The sequence below is a fragment of the Barbus barbus genome, assembly GCF_936440315.1.
Source record: "Barbus barbus genome assembly, chromosome: 32".
Lineage (NCBI taxonomy): Eukaryota > Metazoa > Chordata > Actinopteri > Cypriniformes > Cyprinidae > Barbus > Barbus barbus.
In genome coordinates this window covers 10350201-10366404 of record NC_136760.1, presented here as the reverse complement: position 1 = coordinate 10366404, position 16204 = coordinate 10350201, and the positions used below count along the sequence as shown (strand labels likewise).

Below are 16204 nucleotides of genomic sequence, written 5' to 3'. Positions count from 1 at the left end.
TACACTGAAGTTGTAAAAACCTCAATTTTATCTATTTATGGTTTCCGAGATGGGGGAAACGCAGGGGGAATTGCGGAATCCAGTCATATGGAATTTACTGTATAACGCGGAGTCACGGAATTAGTCAAAGTTTGGATGAATTAATCAAAAGTAGGTCAGTACACTTAAATCGACTCATGATATGGACTATCTGTAAACATTAAGCTGCAAAAAGACTATTTAAATATGAATTCTGCATGTTTGGCGTGTCTCTGTATATGTGAATGGCACAGACGCGCGGTTTTGACACACACACACACTGAAGTGCGCGACGCTCGCGGTGTTTTCCGCATCTGCCATGTCACTAAACGAGGACATAAATACATGAACATCATCCCCAGAACTGCTCTGAGAGTTACTTCATGAGCATTTGACTGTTTCGTTTGAGTAAAACGATCGTCATATCATAAATAGGCTACAGAAACTTAAGAGGTCCTCATGGCAACCCGTCAAAATAAAAGTTTGGTTTATTTACTAATGCTACTACATTTATTACAACTTTTGTTTAAAAGAACAATCACACAATACTCTATTTCTTACATGTTTTAATTTATAGTAAACACATTTGTTTGCCAAAAAATAGTTCAACTCTCATTTGATTAAAAGATAAATTAAATTAATGTTTTATGCCTTCATTTGCACTGCTCTGTAAATGAAAACTAATGGAAATTACTGTCACATAGGCCAAGACTAAGATACTGTCACATAGGCCAAGATTAAGATACTGTCACATAGGCCAAGATTAGGATGACGGAAATTGGGACATTTCAATAGGCTATTGAACCAAGTGAGCCTATAACAGGCTATTAGTGTTATAGTTTCATTAAAATAGTTGCGGTCTTCTTCGCAACTTCTACAATGGAGCTATGAAGACAATTAAATTATTTACACGTATTATATACATTGCGCTTTTTAAATTAATCAATTGATGTGCATTAGATGATGAATTGAATAGTCACCTCTTGTAGGTTATGATTTTGTCAACCGAAAATAATTAATGAAGAATTATGAGCGGTTATGCTATTACACATACATTTCTAACATGTAAATTATTGAAGCCAAATACTTACATTTCCCCAAGCTGTTTAGCTTTAGTATTTAGTATTCATAGGCTTAATCATGAAGCATGCAGTGGCCCCACTTTTAACTCTCTCTTTATATATTACCCTTATTGTAGATGGATGCATGGGGGAAGACAAGAGTAAGAAGTGCAACCAACACTAGGGAAGGCCATTTTTGTCAGAGCCCTTGTTATTCTTAATTTTGACATTCATTTTCATTTTTACACCAGACATATATATCGGTTCAATATATCGGTTATCGGTCTACTTGGTCTGTAATAATCGGTATCGGCATCGGCCCTGAAAAACACATATCGGTCGACCCCCTAGTCTGATGCATCTCCCGTAGTTAAACAAGTTGCATGGCTGCCTGTTATCTGCTGCAGATGGGGCTGTTTGCTCAGAGTTTGCGGTAGTTACGGATCTTGGGACGTAGCTGGAGGATTTCATGGAGAAGGGATCTGGGCATGGGGTTATGGAAGGATTGATTCATGGGCAAGTCATGGTGGAGTGAGCGACCGACTTGCAAACCGCACATGAAAAGTTCCTGCAGCCTAAGAACACTCTGCTTTGGAGATCCAGATCGAGTGCGCCCCAGTAAGGCATTGGTTCCATTGGGCGACTCGTACTGTGCATTTTGCAGAAAAAATGTTACGTATAAAAATGTCCCCCTCCATAGGACAGCGCAAGCTCTGCTATGATTGCCAGGTAATCATTGAGTTTGCGTCACCTGTGAGGGACAAATTATCTCCTGTGAATCGACTGAAAGCGATAGAGAATTCAGAAAAAGAAAGTAATCGTGATTTGGGTTCTTTAAGGTGACTGAGAAATCCCAGCAGTCTATCTGTCGGTTTGAATCTGAAGTGGGCAGGAGGGAGAGAAGTGAGGAGAGATAGACGTCCACACCTGCTAATATCTGCTCTTGAATGCTGTGAGCCACTTGGGGAGGTTCTGAGGCGATGGCGTTTGGTGGGACGGGCACTGGTGTTGCGGTGAAGAGCGAGTATTGTGGTTTCACTTGGAGGAGAGAGTTAAAGGGGGCTGGGGGCAGGCTGCGGGGCTGTGTGTGGCTTTATTTAACTTGCGTGAAGGCTGGACGTCGGATTTGGTCAGCGCTTGCCTCTGACTCGACAGTCCACTTCCCTATGGGTGGAAACGTTGGCCTGGTCGAACGATAGGAGGACACCGGGGAGTTGGCTGGGGTTCTCGCCAGCGGCGAGAATAGGCCTAGGCGTCTTGGGAGGTGAGTGGCTGCTTGAGCTATACAGCGCCCCCGAGATGGAGCCTGGGGCTCGATTGCTACGTGGGGAAGGAATGGACCTGGGGCCGGCTGTTTGCGGCGATGGGACCGGAGGGGAGTCAGAATCATCTTTGGATGAGGAGGTTTGTCTTTGCGACATAGTAGCAGACGGGCGAACCAAAATGCTGATTAACCGTCAATGGGTAGAGGTATGTCAGCTGTATTTATACCTTTTGGTGCTGATTAACAAAATTTGTGAGGAGCACGTCAGATACTTAACCTAATTAACACAAGAGGAGCGCACTCAAGTTAATCAAACCTCATTTGGGATCATCTTATTTAAATGCCAATAATGTCAATTGCAAACATTGTGATTGTGTTTTAAAATACAACGAGTCCAGTGAAACCATTTAAAGAGGCACATTCAGCAGTCTCCGTGACGGGATCTGAAACAGCCAACCAAGTTAAAAGATCCGTACTACGGTGTGGCGGGCGTGCTACCTTCATTTTATCAAATGATCATAATCAAATCTATTCATTTTACAGTTCTGCTACTAGCCTTTTATTTAGACTAAAACCCCTGTCATTCGGGTGAGAAAGCCTGCGTTTTGAGTGGCATTTGCACATCGTGTCAGCTGGTGAATATTTGCCACTGCAATAGACACATTTCGCAGTATTAAGGTTAATGATTAATTGATCGTTAATTTAAACGACGATCGATCATGGAAATGAACGAAAATGGACATCCCTACTCATTTTGACCTTGGGGAAAAAAATGAACTGGCATGATTGTGTGACAGTTTGCTGAATTCAAAATTTGCCAACATCTCTACAAAAATGTGTTCAATATGGAGCTAATTTTTAATGTGATCGTGGCTTAATTTTGACAGCACTTATCAGATAATATGCATGTATACGCAGACCTCTAGATCGAGTGAGGCAGTGCACACTCGGACTGAGTGCAAGTGAATAAAACAGAAACAGGCTCCTGCATGGTGCGACAGCAATTAAAACAACTTTTTAAATTCAGATGTTGCAAAAAATAAATAAATAAATAAGATGCTGAGTACAAACCTCCAGTTATTATAAATCCATTAATATGCTGGTAGAGCAAAAAGTGCTTTCTGAGGTAATTTTCCTGCAGCTCCAACAGTAGAGCATGGCCATAGCAACACCGAGGTCACTCCTCTTGCTTCCAATGCATGATAACACAAATGCCAAATTAAAATGAACCTTTTTTAGGTTAAATAATCAGAGGGCAAATATTACAGATGATCATGCTTAATAAATCAAGAGAAGCAGAAATCAGAAATGATTCATCATGCAGCCCTATCTAAACAGCACCAACCACTGCATGAACTAAACAATGACACTACTGTCTTTTAAAGCTGCTTTATATCAGAATCTGAACTGTATCCATAGACAGTTTCCATACTTGATTTTCTCGCTTATCTCTTTGAAGCTTCTGACACAATATGTATTAAATTCAATATCAATAATAATCAATACAAGCAATATCACTAATAAATTCAATAGAAAAAAGATACAAACAAAATAAATAATGCTTTAATTTTTTCTCATAGATCTAACGGTAGTGTTCAGATAAGAAAATTATCCAAGATAATGTTTTATGTCTGATTTTTATCCCAACTGGTCATGTGCAATTAGATAAAACCAGCTGTGTTTACAAGCATACTTGCTAAGATGGGAAGATGACAATTTTGTGTGTTTGTCCATTCAAGCGTGGTAAGAAACCTATGACGTCAGGGCTCCAGATTAACATTTGAGAGCAGTGGCACCAGCGCCACTAAGTTCTACAGATAGTAATGCCAAAAGCAGATTTGGTAGCGCTAGGAGTGGTGTTGGGGTATTAAAAATAAAGATAGTTTAATCATAAAATTACTATCGTTTTGCATTAATAAGTGCAGTTACTAATAATATTATTAATAGTATAATATATAATAATATATCGCTGAGCTTGAGTTTGGAAACGTTCAAAATGTACATAACGTGCAAAATGTAATTTCATATGGAAACTTTATATAGTAGACTCTTATTGAATTTCTTTTATTAAATGAGTAGCATTATTCTTCTATAGGATTATATAGAACTGACTGACAACTTGTGAATACAAATGGATTGCTTATGTGTGATTCAGTCGCAAATTGAAAAGTTAATTTTTCAAGGCGTTTTGTGACTTTTCTTAATACACAAAGTGCAAATTTTCACAATTTGATTTATTGATGATTTGATATTTTATAATAGTGATTTTATAATTTCAAAATATAAAGCAAAACTATTACCTGGCAATCATAGCTAACTATTGACTTATCACCCAATATGTCCTCCTCTGCTGCCATCTATTGGTTATAGTGCTGACTTGATGTGTTTTAGTTTTACATAAGTGTGTGTTTATCACAAAGAATATTTGGGTCATCCCATTAAAATAACATTTAATTTGGATCATTTTTAGAGCTCTAAAGAGCTGAAAATTGCTGTTTGAAAGTCATTTAAAAGTGCTTGAATTTCTCTCTGAAAAGGTATTGTTCAAATCCTGAAAGGAATAATGTAAAAACATTTGACTATTTCGGCCACAACACCATGGTTATAGTCAGCGTTACTACTACTACTGGTTTTCTACGTGCTGTTTGATGTTTATAGTAGAGAATCTTGTAGAATTTGAATGCTTCTCACTAGATCTAGATCGTTCTGTGGCGAATGCAAATGCTTCTCACTGGATCTCGCAACAGCGCTGTTTAGTAACAGTATCACCAGATCAACACAGGTTCCTAAATAAACCTGTTCTGAGCTCGGAACTTGTTTGCTTGCGCTGCGCTCAATTATTGATCTGAGCTGACAAACGGTTTTGTAACGCGTTTGTTTATCATGTAACAAATAATAACAGCGACGATAACAAATAATACATTTTTGCTCGCAAAATTTAGTCGCACCAGCAGAAAAAAATGGTCGCAGTCTGGAGCCCCGGACGTCTTATTGTATGAGACCATTAGAAAATCATCTATCAGAGAGCACAGGAGTACTTTTCTTTCAGGTGTTTTTTTTTTTTTTTTTTTTTTTTTGGCTAGACTGTTTTACTCAACCCAAAACTTCTCATTTACTCACCCTCATGCCATCCCATATGTATATGACTGACTTCAGATGAACATAGAGACTCCCAAATTTGATGCTTCAAAAACTGAAGTGAACATGCAACCCCAGTTGATGAATCAATGAGTGCTTTTACATGCACCCTCTTAATGCGATAAGAATAATGGAAATTGCATGTAAACGGGAGTGAAGAGGTTTGCTCTTGACATGTAAACATCATAATGCGATTAAGTCCTTACTCTGATTATTGGAAATAATCGCATTATTTGTGCACATGTAAATGTAGTCATTGTGTTCTGAAGCAAAAAGATAGGTGTGGTTAAGAAAAATAATTACATTTTTAAATTTAAATAAACCATCACTTCTGACCAATTGTTGTACATGAGTTCATGTGTCCATTCTTGATGTAAACATCAGCACATTGCAAAGTGAGATGTAACGGCCCACTGTGCATCTATGTCACTTCTTGCATGAGCTGCAGGACACGTTCATGTAATGCTTCACAAGGTGTTAACATTAACCATGTCAAACGTGAGCTCATCAACCAGTGATGGACAGTTGTTCAGAAGTGTTGATTTATAGATAAAAGTATTTAAAATATTAGAATATTTTCCTACACATATCTATTGTTTTGCTTTAGAAGACATCAATTCATCAACTGGGGTCATATGGACTACCTTTGTGTTCACTTTGTGGAGTTTTTGAAGCGGCAGCTTTGGGGTTCTATACTCTTGTGAACTCACTGAGATTTTTTATTTTTTTTAAAATCTTTGTGATCATCTGAAGAAGGCTGTACTCATCCAGGGCAGTATTAGGGGAAGTAAATATAGAATTTTCATTTTTGAATGGAGTTTCCCTTTAAAACCCCTTTTTAAAGGTCCAAAATTAACATTTGCAAAAAGCAAGTAAAAATTGGCGCTGGCTGGTATATGAAAGGGTTACTATATGGTTTAACATTTGAAGCAAATAAATGTAGACAGTCATAAATATTAGTACTGTAAATTCTTTCTTTTCTTTTACAGTACATCAGGGAGTGGTTCAAGTTCTCCTTGGTCCTTCGCTTTCTAATGTGCCCATTTTTTTTCCACAGACACGCTGGACTGCAGGTGTTCTGATGTAGACATCTCCCTCTACCTCACGTCACTTTCTCCCTCAATCCCAGCGTCCTCTGAGACAGCTGAACTCTCTGGAACCGCTGTAAAAGTTGTTAAAAATTCAACATGGTAGAGAAATTACCTTAATTTCAAAAGTATTCAGGAAACAGGCCATTGCAGAAAGGAACAGATACTCTTTGACATTCAGAAGCTGGTTGAAAACTCATGGGATACGAACATGTCGGAGGTTGGAGAGCGTCGGCAAGTCAACACAGATTATGCCGTTTCTGTGCTGGAACAGCTAAAGTTTTTCTACGAGCAGAAGTTGCTGACTGACATCACTCTGCTGGTGGAGGAGAGTGAGTTCCCCTGCCATAAAATGGTGCTGGCCACCTGCAGCTCTTACTTCAGGTGGGTGGAGAATGAACATTCAACTGATTAATCTATAAACCATTTTTTTTTTTTTTTTTTTTTTTTTTTAAAGCATTAGTATTTAATTATACATGTATAAAAGTATATTACTAAAATGTGAAATCCTCAAATTCAGTTATTGGCATTTTAATGACGCCATTCCATGGTTTTGATTTTTCTATTTCTTTCAACTGCTCAGTGCTCTGGTAATTTTAAAAAATATGACCATTTCAGGGGCAGATCAAATTGGGACAATTAGGGCTGTACGATTAAACAAAACTGTAATAAAATCTTGATGTGAGCATGCATGATCTTTAAACTGCAAAAAGCTAGATTTCTCTTCCACTCCCCTCATGGTGCATGTCTTATGGCAGAGAGCAAGTGAGCATTTGAGTTGAACTTCACGCTCATGCAGAAAAAGCGTTGAATGCTCAACTTTGCAAATATCAAGTGAATATAACACTGGGTTACAGCTAATCTCCATGAAAAGCAGGTAGTGACATCTGTTATGAGTGTTTATAAAATATGCAGATTGTGCTCACATTTCTGCTGGATTAAATGCTTAAATCATATTGTTTACACATTAGATGCATTAAAGTTGTTATACAGTACTTGTAAAGTTTTGTTTTCTATTAAACTGATCAAAAGTGACAAACATGTTAAAACATTCTATTTCAAATAAATGCTGTTCTTTTGAGCTTTTCTATTCATAAAATAAGTCGTCAATACTATTTGTATAGCGCTTTTAACAATGCAAATTGTGTCAAGGCAGCTTTACATCGGCTTAATATAAAGCTGGGTGGCTTTATATCAGCTTTGACACTATTTTGACAAACTACTTCCCCGTCTAAATACTGTATTCTCCTCTTGCCAGACAAAATCAACAGTTTAAATCTAGACTAAAGCAGAATCAGATTGTGCAAAGGACTGATCTGGTTCCTGTGGTCTTGTCCCGATAGCCGTCTTGGAGACCGGGTCTTCACTGGGGATCAGTCTCTGGAGCTCATCTAGTACCCCTTTTCCACCAAGGCAGTTCCAGTGCTGGTTCGGAGCCAGAGCCTAGTTTCAAACCGGTTCTTTGTTTTTCGACATCCAAAGAACCAGCTCCGAACCAGTAAAAGTGGTTCGTAAGTAGCACCAAAACATTGCTGGGCTAGAAGGAAGAACCGCTTGCGTCAGGGGCTGGGGGCGGGGTTACCGTGACCAACAAGACGAACAGAAACTTGGACCGCCATATTTGAAATAGCAGCAAAACGCTAACACGTTTGATTCGCCGTGTTTGGATGCCGATGTAGGTTTGCAAAGCCATGAACATCAATAGCAACGCAACGTCCGGCCATTGCTGATAGTTTGTTTAGGCTTGTTCGGGATAGATCGGCGCTGTGCGGACCGGTCGATGCGAGGCATATCGGGGTGCTCCGGGAGCGACTGGAAAGCAGACGGCTCTTTATGCTTTTGGATCGCTCTCGCGGTGCTTTAGTGTGTTGTGTGCCGATCGATCGATCTGCGTGGCACTGATGCTTTGTACAGATGCCTGTTGTGCCGCGCTAGTGATCCGAAACATGAAACGGATTCAGTGACGTAAGATCTGGCTCTGTATTGGCTCTCTACCTTGTGGAAAACCAACCGGTTCTTAAAGCGCTCGCCAGTCGAGCCAACTAAGAACCGGCTATAGCACTGGCTCTGAACTAGCACCTGGAACTGCTTTGGTGGAAAAGGGATATAGGTGTCCTGGCTGTAGAGGTTATCCCTAGGTTCTGATCCACCATCTGATCTGGATACGGACTGGATCCGGGTGGCTGCAGTGACCTTGGAATAAGAAAGAAACGGACTAATATTAGCGTAGATGCCATTCTTCTAACGATGTAACAAGTACATTGGGTGTTTTGGGAAGTGTTCCTGGTAGAGGTCCTCTCAGGTCCTAAAATCCCCGACCCGAATCACTTCTTACCTCTTACCTGACCCGACTGCATTTTTCGAACCTGACTAGACCCGAACGTATATGGCATTGACGTGTGCACAGCCTGCAGCCCCGCATCGGTCTGGAAAAATCCCGGGGTCCTGCTGACTGATTTGGCTGCTGCTCCATTACTTTCATTCAGTTTATTTACTTATTTATTAGCCTATTACTTTATATTTTTGCCTGCCTGATGGACACGTTATTTCTCAGTTTGACTTTCAGTTGTAACCAGTGGATTTCAAATATAGCCTAAACGTGATAGTTTTATAAAAATTAAATCGATAGGTTAAATCATGGATTTGCTAGTTTTGTTTGCAACACTATTTACCTCATCTCCGGTGAAGGGCTTCTGCACACAAAAAAGGAAAAGCCTTGCATTAAAACGCAGCATACTGAAGTGAGTGAATTTCCTGATGGATCTCATCTATAAGATGGATTTCTGAGGTTACAAATGTATGTTCCTTTTTTACATGCGTTTCTCAAAATTAACTTAACATGAACATACAAGTAGGCGACGCATCCGAGATAGTTTAAAAGAATTCGGGTCTAATCCGGGCCATTTGGGAAAAGCACATTTATTTTATATTACCCGAGACCTGCTCGGGGCGGACCTCGGGTTTTCAGATCCAAGTGGAACTGTGAAGACCTGTGAAGAAATGCGATAGTTTATTATGTGCAAGCCAGGTTAAAGAGATGGGTCTTTAATCTAGATTTAAACTGACAGAGTGTGTCTGCTTCCCGAACAGTGTTGGGTAGATTGTTCCAGAGTTTGGGAGCTAAATAGGAAAACTATCTCCCGCCCGCAGTTGATTTTTGATATTCTAGGTATTATTATTTTATTATATTATTGTTATTAAAATAATTATGAAAGAATGTTTCCATAAAATATTAAACAGAAAAAAACAGAACCATTGTTAATAACTGAGCACTAATAATAATAATAATAATAACTAGAAGCTAAAGTTCGAAGACTTTGATGTTGGTTTGGCAAAGCCCATCTGGGCATCCTTAAGGCAAAAGAGCCAGAGTACTTGTGTGTCCGGCGTTCTTGAGCCCCTGCAAAAAAAAACGTACACAAGTTATATATTTTATAATATTTTTCTATGGACCCTTGCTATTTTCTATTCTAATAAAAAAAGCCTACTAGACTATGGCAACACCCTGAAAAGAGTTGGCTATTGCTAACTATAACAAATATTACCAGGGTTTGTACAAGCTGCTTAAAAAGCTTGAAGTGTTTGACTTTTACTTTTTGAAATGTAGATTGTAAAAAAAAAAAACCTTGGAAACAGTCATATTTATGAAGAGGTGCTTGACCTATTGAAAAACAATATGGATGAAATTAGTGTTTAATTTTTAGTAATGAAAAGATTTTTTGTCAAAAACCTTCTTCATTACAATACAAAATAAGTGTCTAAACAATATTGTGAAAACAATAGCTGTTGTAATTTTTTCATCAAATTATTTATATATTATAATCGTTAAAAAAACCATTTAACAAGTCACATAATCAGTCTGCACTGCTTAAAAATGTAAGTTGAAAATTAAACTCTTAAAGCATGAAATAAGATACAGAATCAGTCAATTAAAAAAATATTGGCCATTTTTAATGTTGTTCAGAGATAAAGGCTAAAATGCTAATATTGTCCACACGAGGGAGCCACAGGATAGCAAATCATTCAAGATCTGTTCAAACAGTTTGAAAATGTTTCATTTAAGTGACTATATAAAAAGTACATATAAATTCATTGTTTTCATAACCTTTAAAAAAGCCCAATATAGTAGCAAAAAACTGTAATCTCCGAAATACTATTACTTTTTTATCTTAATTTTAATGGTATTCACAATATATTTCTCAAGTTATCACACACAACTGAATGTACATCCAAGGGACACTATATTAGTTATCCATTTTCATATTGTACGTATAATAGTTCTCACATAAGGACTAACAATTTACTTGAAGAGAGTCATGTCCATTGTGTAACTGCATCATCTACACAAACTATTGTGCTTGGACCCCGACGATTGCCTTGAGTAAAACTGCATCGTTTCAGTTACCTTCTGTATCGTTGCCCACAACGCTTCGGTGACAGGACTTTGAAATAGCAAACAGGGAAAACAATAAAAGGCATGACTTATTTCGCATCCAGCTAGTCTGTCCAAGGTGTTATCATAGCCTAGTAGGCTTTTTTTATTAGAACAGAAAATAGCAAGGGTTCATAGAGAAATACTGTTGTACGTTTTTTGCAGTGGGGCAGGTCAAGAATGCTGGGCACACAAGTACTCTGGCTCTTTTGACAAGCCAACATCAAACTTAGTGCACTAACTTTAGCTTCTAGTTCTCATTCATTTAAAACTACGTGTCTACTAACGCTCAGTAGGATGGGTTTAGGGTTAGTAGAATAAGTTGACATATACTTGCAAAGTTTCTCATATTCTATGTTGTATGGTGTGGACCCATCAGAAGTGTTAGAAGATATTAAACAGACAGTCTACTAATACTCTAATGACTGCTAGTTGACATGTAGTTGCAAAGTTGCTTACTGTTAGTAGAATGTCTAAAGTGGACTATCGAAATAGTGTTACCTAGCTTTGTATTATGCTCTTCTAGACGTATTATGTTCAGTCGTTGGTGTGTTTTAACTTAAACTTTATTTGCACGTGTTTCAGACAGTCACACTTAAATAGAGCATGAAAACGAAACAGACACACTGTTCTAGTTTCTGTTATTTGAGAGACTGTTTACAACTTTTTGATATAGCTCTAAATGGTTTCCTTTTGAAATGTTTCAAATTTTAATTGAATGTAAAGTGTGTAAGGAAATACTGTCTTAAAATCACGAAATCAAAATCATAATGCTCATTTAAAAAAAAAAAAAAAAAAATGATTTGAATTTTTTAGTATTGATTCAACAAGCCAGTGAGTGAATGTCACTTTATTGCTCTGGCCCCCAGCTGAACTGGAAGTTTTTGATTTATTGCCTGAATTTTATGGCCTGAAGTGCTGGTCACCATCCCAGTAGTTTGAAAAGTGCCTATTCAAATGCCAGTTCACCCCTTTGCTCCGTCTGCCTTTTCTCTTTTTTTTTTTTTTTTTTTTTTTTTTTTTTTTTTACTTGTGGTGAAAAATAAATGTAGTGAAGTTGAATACTTAATTTTTATTCATCTCAAGTAAAATAACCACAATTTTAATTGCATTCAAAATAGAAAACAAATGTACTGTAACCCTTATTTTGCTTTCTTTTTTTTAAATTTGGAGTTTACTTACCCAACTTATTTTTCTGTGAATGTGTGTCATATGGTTCACACAACAATGAAAATTCAGATATTATTTACTCACTCTAATATTCTAAAGCTGGTAACCTCATTTTATGGTGTCCTTGTTACATGTAGTAATAACAACAATAAATGATGCATAATTACGTTCAACTAGCTATAAAAACCCTGATCCCCTAACCATTACCAGTTAGTTAATATTACTCTTTACTTAAATATGTAGTTACACTGTAACAAGGACACCATAAAATAGAATTTGACACCAAATAATATTTTTTTTTTATCCACATACTTGCTTTTTATTGCATTTTAAGTTGGCCGACACAAAAGATGATTTTTGTTCAGACCTACAATAAATTTTTTGTTTTTGTTTAGTAGCCTAATTTTTTTTTTTTTTTTTTTTTTTTTAAGAATCGTGAGAGCTTTTGTCGATGATAAATCAAGATTAGACACATTTGAAAGTGTCACATTTAAGTTTTTTTTTTTTTTTTTTTTTTTATCAAGGGTCTTTGTTTTAACCAATGTTGTTTTTTCTGTTTCTGTAGGGCCATGTTTTTGAGTGGGCTCAGTGAGAGCAAACAGACACATGTTCATCTTAGAAATGTTGACCCCATCACGCTGCAGACCATCATAACCTATGCTTACACCGGGAACTTAGTCATCAACGACACCACTGTGGAACCTCTCTACGAGACCGCCTGTTTTCTTCAGGTTAGGAAGACGTGCACAGTCTTCCATGGGTTAATGTTAACGTGTTAAAAATCATCAAACCTTTCCTCTAACTTGCTTTCTCATGTTTTATCATTTTACCCTCCACATACATGCACATTTCACTTACAAAACCTATGAGTCACACATTGCCATCACAACATGCCATTGCTGCAGACTGTGAGCAGCGCACACTAGCATTTTTAGAGGTCTCATTTCTAAAATGTCTACAAAACAGTTGGTCAACAGCCAATTAAGTTAATGACTGATCATAATGGAATTTCAATGACATTTTAGAAGTGGTGCAGTTAGAAAATTTCAGTATTTACAATAGTGTTAATCAGTGTTTATGTCTACTTATTTCTGGCTTTTATTGTCTTTCTTTCAGGTGGAGGATGTTTTACTACAGTGTCGAGAATACTTGGTCAAAAAAATCACTGCTGAAAACTGCGTCCGCATGCTAAGCATTGGTGACCTGTTTAGTTGCACAGAGTTGAAGCAAAGTGCTAAGCGCATGGTGGAACACAAATTTCCTGTCGTCTACCGACAGGAGGCTTTCCTGCAGCTCTCGCACGAGCTTTTGCTGGACCTCCTGAGCAGCGATAATCTAAATGTGGAGAAAGAGGAAACAGTACGTGAGGCGGCCATGCTGTGGCTGGAATACGACATGGAAGCACGTTCTCAGTATCTGTCCTCCGTCCTTAGCCAGATTCGAATTGATGCGCTTTCTGAGGTGACCCAACGTGCCTGGTTCCAAGGTCTTCCACCAAACGACAAATCAGTGGTAGTGCAAGGCCTGTACAAGTCTATGCCAAAGTTTTTTAAGCCTAGACTGGGCATGACCAAGGAAGAAATGCTAATTTTTGTAGAGGCTGAACCACCAGCTGAAAGCCACCCAGTCGTGATAGGTCCACGTCACACAGTGGTCTGTTACAGCCCTCAAGCGGAGAAGGTCTATAAACTGTGTAGCTTGCCTGGAGACTTGCAGAAGGTTGGGACATTGGTCACCCCAGACAATGATGTGTTCATTGCTGGTGGACAGATACCACTGAAGAGCGCTCTAGCTACCCACGGAAGCAAAAGTGGCAAGCTTCAGGCTGCCTACTGTTCAGTGGACAGCTTCTACTGGCTGGATGCCCAGCAGAATGCATGGGTGGCCAAAACGCCGATGCTGTATACTCGTACTAAACCATCACTGGTGTATTGTCTGGGGTTCATTTACGCTATTGGCGGCGATAATGTGGGTGGAGAGTTGAATAAGCGCACAGTTGAACGCTACGATTGTGAGCGGGACGAATGGAGCTTTACCAGCCCTCTTCCCTGCGCGTGGAGTTGGAGCACAGCGGTAACAGCCCGGAACTGCATCTATGTCATGACACACGACCTCATGTACTGCTACTTCCCTCAAGCTGACACTTGGGTGGAAATGGCCATGCGGCAGACTAGTCGCTGCTTTGCTTCAGCGGCTGCGTTAGGAGACCTCATCTTCTATATTGGTGGTCTACATGTGGTGGGCAACTCGGGTTTGCGTCTGCCAACAAGCACTATTGATGGCTCCTCGGTTACGGTAGAAATATACGATGTCAACAAAAATGAATGGCGTCTGGCTGCTAACATCCCAGCCAAGCGGTACTCTGACCCATGTGTGCGTGCTGTGGTGGTACTGAATACACTATGCATCTTTATACGCGAGACACACTTAAACGAACGGGCGAAGTATGCTCTCTATCAGTATGACCTGGAGTTTGATTGCTGGTCCTTGCGGCAGCCCGTGTCAGAACGTGTGCTCTGGGACCTCGGCAAAGATTTCCGCTGTGCCGTGGGTAAATTATACCCATCCTGCCTTGATGAATCTCCCTGGAAGCCACCCACTTACCTCTTCTCTCCTGATGGAGCTGAGGAATTTGAGGTGGATGAGGACATGGTGTCACTGCCTCATGTATAGTTAATGGGGTTGTCTTTTAAAACTAATCTGTAATTTATCCACTGTTCTGGAATAATGCTCTTCTGTTTTGAGAGGAAAGGTGATTAAGCTGATGGATGGTCTTCCTTGTATGCCTAGTGTGCTCATGGAGATCAAATGTCTAATTGGAAACTAAAAAGTTTAATTAATTTTGACCCATCTCCAACACTTGTAGTTTTGATCATTCTTAAAGCAAGATTGGGAACATAAATATTTAATTTCTCATTAAAAGTTTGGCATTCTGTTTTAACAATTTGATGGTATAAACGAATGATGCAATTAAACCTCCTTTGCTTGAAAATGGCAACTGTACACCCAGAGTTCTTAAATTGCTCACTTTTCTTTTGTCCAGTTCATCTTCTAGAAATCAATTGCTCACCTTTCTCCTAAATGTCACCAGGGTAACAAGAGGTTCAAGGGGTTGGCGAGATATTTTGTACTGAATGTCATTTGATGTTTTGGTTCGCTGCTGGTTTGGTGACTTGCTTGACATTGAATTTGTTGTTGTCATTGTTTGCATCTGTATTATCATAGTTCACATTCTCTGTGGTCTGTCTGTTGACCTGTCTTGCATATGGCATTATTTGACCTCTTAAAATGGTAGGTTTCATGCTTGCAAACTCACTAGCGATACCTCAGGGTGCTTTCCAGTCTGGTTTCGTACTGTTTACCATATCATTTATTTCTCTCTAGTTTCCAAAGGAATTTCTTGTTTTGTTTTTTCAGGCATCTTTGTCTCCAAGTCCCTGTGTGTTTGTCCTCAATTAGCCGAATGCAGGAAATGCCTGTTACAGTATTCATTCTCCATCATGTTCAGAAGTATGTGTTTAGAAACAGAATGTGTGGAACTGAATTGAAACAGGTTAAAAAATAAAAATAAACCTATTTACTCTCGAGTCATCATGAAGCATCTTCAAATTGCTTTATTGCCCTGGATCATAATGTTCTAATATTGGTTATTATTTTACTGGGGAAAAAAAAGATAATATGCTGCTGTATTTGTGCAATAGTGTGTACATAGCTGTTCTTTTCTGCTTTTCTTCTTTTTTTTTTCTCTAAACACAGAATTGTTTACTCAAAATACTACACAAGCATTTTATGCCCAGGTAAAGGTATGTTTCACCCCTGTAATTTAGAAGAAGGTTTAGTGCTGATTTTTACCCAGGGTTACAAATCCTTGCTCTGGTTAGCACCTCTTTTGTGCATTGCGGGGTCAAATGTGTACATGTGCCAATGTTAAAATGTTGCGGCTAGATGTTTGGCAACAGACAACCTCATATTCATGTGCTTTGGACAGTTGTTTCAGCATTTGTTTCAGGGAAAGTGTCAATAGTTACAAAAA

General features: G+C 38.6%; 1 protein-coding gene across 3 annotated transcripts in view; it reads left to right on the top strand.

Annotated features, from left to right (window-relative positions):
• The window catches only part of kbtbd2 (kelch repeat and BTB (POZ) domain containing 2), a 39137-nt gene extending 23368 nt beyond the window's left edge, over positions 1-15769 (top strand). For all 3 annotated transcript variants that reach the window (XM_079389373.1, XM_079389375.1, XM_079389374.1), the window contains 3 exons: positions 6539-6953; positions 12737-12902; positions 13288-15769. In XM_079389373.1, the coding sequence (XP_079245499.1) occupies positions 6781-6953; positions 12737-12902; positions 13288-14844 (1896 nt within the window). In that variant the 5' untranslated portion in view covers positions 6539-6780 and the 3' untranslated portion in view covers positions 14845-15769. The remainder of the gene's footprint in view (positions 1-6538; positions 6954-12736; positions 12903-13287) is intronic.
• Positions 15770-16204: the final 435 nt, after the last annotated feature.